At 39.3% G+C, this 7,005-nt stretch overlaps 2 protein-coding genes across 3 annotated transcripts in view; one reads left to right on the plus strand and one right to left on the minus strand.

The window, feature by feature from the left end:
• LOC105546400 (chromosome unknown open reading frame, human C14orf37) overlaps positions 1-7,005 on the plus strand; it is a 339,900-nt gene that overhangs the window by 45,783 nt on the left and 287,112 nt on the right. The gene's annotated exons all lie outside the window — the stretch shown is intronic.
• PSMA3 (proteasome (prosome, macropain) subunit, alpha type, 3) overlaps positions 1-7,005 on the minus strand; it is a 34,840-nt gene that overhangs the window by 18,943 nt on the left and 8,892 nt on the right. Inside the window, exons 4-6 of one of the 2 annotated variants that reach the window (XM_011989585.1) lie at positions 3,891-3,992; positions 3,739-3,812; positions 562-613 (exon numbers count right to left, since the gene is read on the minus strand). In XM_011989585.1, coding sequence (XP_011844975.1) covers positions 562-613; positions 3,739-3,812; positions 3,891-3,992 — 228 coding nt within the window. Of the gene's footprint in view, positions 1-561; positions 635-3,738; positions 3,813-3,890; positions 3,993-7,005 lie in introns of both variants that reach the window. The other variant, XM_011989584.1, reaches the window with a different exon arrangement.

Below are 7,005 nucleotides of genomic sequence, written 5' to 3' on the forward strand. Positions count from 1 at the left end.
TAACACACTGAAAACAACAAATCTTTGCTCTGCCTCGTATCGGTTATTAATGATAAACAAGAAAACATGGTTGGGCACGGTGGCTCACACCTGTAATACTCCCACTTTGGGAGACCCAGGTGGGTAGATCTCTTGAGGCCTGGAGTTCAACACCAGTCTGGCCAAAGTGGCAAAGGCCTGTCTCTACTAAAAATACAAAAAAATTAGCCAGGTGGTGCACACCTGTAATCCCAGCTACCCAGGAGGCTGAGGCAAAAGAATCATTTGAACCTGGGAGGCAGAGGTTGCAGTGAGCCGCTGTGCTCACGCAACTGTTGTTAGATCAACATCAGATCCAACGTGAGCCATTGGATCATGCCAGTGTGCTCCGGCCTGGGTCACAGAGTGAGATCCTGTTCCACCAAAAAGGAAAAAAAAAATGCTGTTGGACAAGAGGTTGTTGTAAAAAAAAAAAAATGAATAAGTTTTTTTAAAATTTCATATAATCTTATAATGAGACTTAAATGCTAATGAAATACCATTAAACTAAAATAGAATTTCAAATGATTCAAAAGTACTCACGTATGAAACACCTGATGGGTCAATCATGTAGAGTTGCGCACCGTCATTCACACTGTAAGACCCTAACATGAAACTGCATAAAAGTATACAAACAGCTTAAACCATGGCAATAACATAAAAGTATTTTTGAAAAAATGATTAAAATGCAATTATATTTTGTTTCTGAGATAAATTACTAATATACATATAGTACTTTCATACAGTGGTTTCAAATAATTAAAACTAGTACATACTTGAGATTATTCAAAATTCATGTAGCTTTTTTTGTTTGTTTAAGGTGTCCTAGAAAGTCTAGCAGTACAGGGAAAGGAGTAATGATAAGATAGATGAAAATCAAAACTAATGAGAGGGCCCAAAAAATAAGGCATAAACACAAAAAGGTCAAGGGAACAAAATTCCTGGCAGAGAGTATACTGAATCCATGTGAAATCCTTTCTACCCTTCATTCTATTTCCCAATATCCTGCCAGTCATTTCTCTGCAATAATCAGAATTGGTTCAGTGTATTTTTCTATGCTCAACAAATTAGGCTATTAGCTAATTGTATGAAATACTGATTTTCTGAAATTGCAACATTCAGTGGGCACTGTTTCCATGAGTTCTGCATCTGTGGATTCAACAAACCACAGATAGAAAACTTTCAAAAAACATTGTTTCTGTACTGAACAACTGTGATTTTCTTGTCATTATTCCCTAAACGATATAGTGTAACAGCTATTTACACTGTATTAGGTATTGCAAGTAATTAGAGCTGACTTAACATATACAGGAGGATATGCACAGGTTATATGCAAATACTTAACCATTTTATATGAGGGACTTCAGCAACCTTGGATTCTGGTATTCATGGGAGGTCCTAAAACCAATCCCCCACAAAAACCAAGGGACGACTATATTTGCCTTAGAGTAGAAAAGAAACCAGCATCATCTTACACATCATCTCATATGCGGAATATTTTTAACTATTCAATTCCCATCCCTACCGTCATTTCCATCCATCTTCTACCCTGATATGAGACTTATCCTTCAGAATATATAGCTCATTGTCACTATTTTAAAGCCTTTCAACATTTTCTTTGCTGAAAATCAGCATGGAACACAGACTTTTACATGACTGGATCCCTTCCTACATCTTCAATATCATCTCTAAACCTCATACTCTACACACCAAGCATACTTAACTATCGCTGGCCCAAATATTTTCATACCAGTTCCTGTGCTTGCAACTACCAAGTCTCCTTACAGCTCACACTCTTTTCCTTGCCTCCTGTCCAGAAACATTCTGTTCCCTAATTGTTGTCCCTTTATCATATCACCTCTAAGATTTTATCAGTGTGACTTCACACCTGTGTCTCCACATCTATGACTAACTTAGTGCCCAATAGATGTTTACTGAAAAAGTTCTCTCTGGCCCGGCGCAGTGGCTCAGGCCTGTAATCCCAACACTTTGGGAGGTCAAGGTAGGCGGATCACTTGAGGTCAGGAGTTCAAGACCAGTCTGACCAACATGGAAAAACCCCATCTCTACTAAAAATAAAAAAATTAGCCAGGCGTGGTGGAAGGCGCCTGTAATCCCTGCTACTCAGGAGGCTGAGGCAGGAAAATGGCTTGAACCCGGGAAGCAGAGGTTGCAGTGACCCGAGATCGTGCCACTACACTCCAGCCTGGGCGACAGAGCGAGACTCCATCTCAAAAAAAAACAAAAAAAAGTTATGGGAAAAAAAAAGTTATCTCTACTATTTTTACTTCCTTGAAAAGAGTAGAGAAGTTTGATGAACTCAGAGCTCAGTTGAAAGGTATTCTACATAGTCTGAAAGCAAAGTGTTTCATAATGTAATTTAAGTGAGAGGCTTAAGAATGACTAATGTCAGCCTGGGCAGCATGGTGAGACCTCGTCTCTACAAAAAAAAAAAAAATTTAATTAGCCAGGCATCGTAGCCCATGCCTGTGGTCCCAGCTACTCGGGACGCTGAGGTAGGAGCATCGCTTGAACCAGGAGGTGAAAGCTGCGGTCAGCCATGATGGCACCACTGCAACTCCAGCTCAGGTGACAGAGCAATTGTCTCAAAAAGTAAAACAAAACATAAAACACTAATGTAACATTACCAATAGAATAAAACTCAAGTTTTCTTTAATATCTGTCTTAGTAATTAAATATGACTGATGATAAACAACTCAAAGGTAGGACTACAGCTGAGCACTCAGATGTTAGTATATGCACTATTTTGACCAAACATGTTTGACTTTTTTTTTTAAGTCATAAGCCAAACATGTCTTTTCATTTTAGAAAAATCTAGTCATAAGTCTTCTCTGTGAAGCCAAATTTGAATATTTATACCTATTGCAGGTCTTTATGCAGCTGAATCCCCACGTCACCCCAAAATAAAGTATCAGCACTTCACTTTAACAGAAAGAAAAACTGTGCTTAATGGGAATTGTGAGATGTAATTTTGTATGGACTAATTACTGCCTGCCAAAAATAATCTCCATTTAATAGTATATTACCTACAGGCTTAAAGTATATCAGATGGAAATCAATGAGAAAACTGAAGTATAATTGGCTGCTTAATGTTAACACAGCATATATTTAAAATTACCTAAGAATATCAGGGACTAATACCAGAAAGTTTATTATAATCAGATTAAAGTCATTGTTATCAGTTCCTTGTTTTATAATCACTTCAGATCTATATAGTCCTTTTCACTATTCAAACTTTTCTTTTTTTTTTTTTTTTGTAGAGGCAGAGTCTCTATTGCCCCGGCTAGAGTACAGTGGTATGATCACAACTCACTCACTCCACCATTGAACTCCTGGGCTCAAATGATCCTCCCAAGCAGCTCCTAAGTAGCTGTGACTACAGGCATGTGATACTGCACCTGGCTAAATTTTAAATTTTTTTGTAGAGATAGGTTCTCACTACGTTGGCCAGGCTGGTCTCATACTCCTGGGCGCGAGGGATCCTCCCACCTCAGCCTCCCAAAGTACTGGGATTACAGGCATGAGCCATGGCACCCAGCCTCAAGTAGTTTCTATGTACACTGTTTTATTTAATAATTGCCCTAATACTTCTCGATAAGAGTTCCTATTTTTAAGTATGTAAAAGGCTAAGATGCTGGGGAACATAATAATTATCTATAGTACAGATCTGCCTTTTGAATAATTCACAAAATTTCATACCTGCAGCCAAAAGGTCTAACAGCACTGTAGAGTGTATATGCATGCACATACATGGCCACTCTGTCTGCAAGATGCTATGAAGGGAAGCAGAAAAGCTTATTAATAAACTTCTATTACTGTCCAAAAGGTTTCTCAACATGTTATCAACTTACTTTTAGTGGAATGTTGTAGCCAAAGTTAGATCTAAAGTTGGAAGCTTCTTCTCTTGCTATGTCTGCTAAAGAACGAGCATCTGCCAACAAACCTGCTACTGCCTGAAAAAAAAGCACCAATTTACTAGAGGAACACATTCCTATCACAAATCAAAGTCTGCAATTATTATAGATTTACTAAATTTTTTTAACAAGTATTACCATTCAAAATAAACTTTTTTGGCTTAAAGGCTCTCTACAAGGCATTCTGATGCTTGAGTATGAAATTATAATTTAGAAATTTACTAAGTATAACTTCATTGCTTTGTCCAATGCTCATATTCAGGACTATTTCCTTTTTTTTTTTTTTTTTTTTTGAGACAGAGTCTCACTGTGTCACCTAGGCTAGAGTGCAATGGCGCCATCTGGGCTGACTGCAACCTTTGCCTCCCTGGTTCAAGGGATTCTCCTGCCTCAGCCTCCCCAGCAGCTGGAATTGGCTAATTTTTGTATTTTTAGTAGAGACAGAGTTTGGTTTTGCCATGTTAGCCAGGCTGGTCTTGAACTGCTGACTTCAGGTGATCAGCTTGCCTCAGCCTCCCAAAATGTTGTGATTACAGATATGAGCCACTGTGCCTGCCCCAATTTTCATCTTTTCTCTAAAGTTATTACAGGTTGAGGATATCTAATCCAAAAATCTGAAATTTAAAACATTTCAGAATCTGAAACAAACAAACAAAAAACAGAACTGCAGTTACTATGTATGTGCCGAGAAGCCCTCAGGCACTGCAGTGAAATCACATGTTAGTGTGGCATATTTTTCTTTTTTCTTTTTTTTTGAGACAGAGTTTTGCTCTTGTTGCCCAGGCTGGAGTGCAGTGGCGCAATCTCTGCTCACCGCAACCTCGGTCTCCTGGGTTCAAGCTATTCTCCTGCCTCAGCCTCCCGAGTACCTGGGACTATAGGTGCGTGCCACCATAGCCCGGCTAATTTTAGTATTTGTAATAGAGACGGGGTTTCTCCATGTTAGTCAGGCTAGTCTTGAACTTCTGACCTCAGGTGATCCGCCTGCCTTGGCCTCCTAAAGTGCTGGGATTACAGGTGTGAGCCACTGCGCCCAGCCTAGTGTGGCATATTTTAAGTTTGGAGAAAAATGTCCAAGTAGTTCAGTTTGAACATTAGATCATTTTACTACATTCCTTTCAATGCCTTCACATCTTTCAGAAGCTAGACTGTTAGTGGTTGCTATGAAAAAAATAAGTAATGTGCAAAAATCGGTGTGAAACAGGAAATGACAGGGGCTGCATCCAAAGTTGGGAAGTTGTGCAGTGTACATACTAGAAATTTTGGTTGCTTAAAATGAAATAAAACATTTTAATTTTTAAATAAAAATATTTTTCACTATATGTGTATTTTTTTTAAAAATGGCTACTAAGTTTTTAGGATGTAAACACTAAGTTCTTTGGACCTAAATACTTAAAAACGAAACCATTAGGTATTTTTAGCCTAGAGAAGCCATGAGAAAAACTACTGGGATACTTATGGTACCATAAACCAACCAAATTTGAAACCCTCTAGCCTAGGACAGTTACAGAATTTAAAAGTGGTATCAAAATCTTTAAAAGCCTTTTTTTCCTATGCTACCCAGTAATAGTAATAATAATTACTAAGAGATACTGAGCACTCATTACATGTTAAGCATTTTACATAATAATTTTTAACCTCACAACAACTGTATGTGCCAAGTACTATTATCACCCTTGTTTTGCAGACAAGAAAATGGGTGTTTAAAATAACTTCCCCAAGGTAACCCATGCCGGTAAGTTATACCACTTAAAGAATCTTCTATTGCTTTAGAGAAAGCTTACTATAAAGTCACATAATTCTCAAATCACTTGAAGATGACAACTGTGGAAGGAGGGAGGATATTAAGCCTTAATTTTCTCCAACCCTCCTCAATGTCTAATGTTGGCCGGACACACTGGCTCATGCCTGTAATCTCAGCAACTCAGGAAACTAAGGCAGGAGGATCGCTTGAGCCCAGGAGTTCAAGACCAGCCTGAGCAACACAGCAAGATCATATCTCTTAAAACAAACAAAAAGTTATCCAGGTGTGGTAGCACACTTGTAGTCACAGCTACTTGGGAGGCTGAGGCAGGAGAATCACTTGAGCCCAGGAGCACAAGGCTGCAGTGAGCTATGATCATGTCACTGCACTCAAGCCTGGGCAACAGAGCAAGGCCTGCGTGTGTGTGTGTGCGTATATTTATGCATAATTTTTTTCAAAACATAAACTTTTTCTATTACATAAAAATATACAAGATCACCTCCTACTAGCTAGGTTACAATCTAGCACATTTCATCAAAACATATCAGTTTCGCTGGCAATAATAAATCTGTTCAGCATGATTCTTAGCAAACTAACACAAGAACAGAAAACCAAAAACCACATGTTCTCTCTTATAAGTGGAAGCTAAATGATGAGAATTCATAGATACAAAGACAGGAACAACAGACATTGGGGCCTACTTGAGGGTGCAGGGTGGGAGGAGGAAGAGGATCAGAAAAAATAACTACTGGGTCCTAGGCTTAGTACCCGGATAACGAAAAAAATATGTACTACAACAACAAAAAATCAAAAGAAAATGTATATATACACAATGGAATACTGTTCATCCTTTAAAAAGAATAAAATGCTAGGCTGGGCGCGGTGGCTCACGCCTATAATCCCAGCACTTTGGGAGGCAGAGGCGGGTAGATCACTTGAGGTCAGGAGTCCGAGACCAGCCTGACCAATATGGTGAAACCCCGTCTCTACTGAAAATACAAAAATTAGCTAGGTGTGGCAGCGTACGTCTGTAATCCCAGCTACTGGCGAGGCTGAGGCAGGAGAATTGCTTGAATCCAGGAGGCGGAGGTTGCACTGGGCTGAGATTGCACCATTGCACTCCTTCCTGGACGACAGAGACTCCACCTCAAAAAATAAATTAAAATATGGCCGGGCGCGGTGGTTCAAGTCTGTAATCCTAGCACTTTGGGAGGCCGAGATGGGCGGATCACAAGGTCAGGAGATCGAGACCATCCTGGCTAACATGGTGAAACCCCGTCTCTACTAAAAAATACAAGAAACTACCCG

This window comes from Mandrillus leucophaeus, unplaced genomic scaffold (assembly GCF_000951045.1).
Source record: "Mandrillus leucophaeus isolate KB7577 unplaced genomic scaffold, Mleu.le_1.0 Scaffold359, whole genome shotgun sequence".
In the NCBI taxonomy this organism is placed as follows: Eukaryota; Metazoa; Chordata; class Mammalia; order Primates; family Cercopithecidae; genus Mandrillus; species Mandrillus leucophaeus.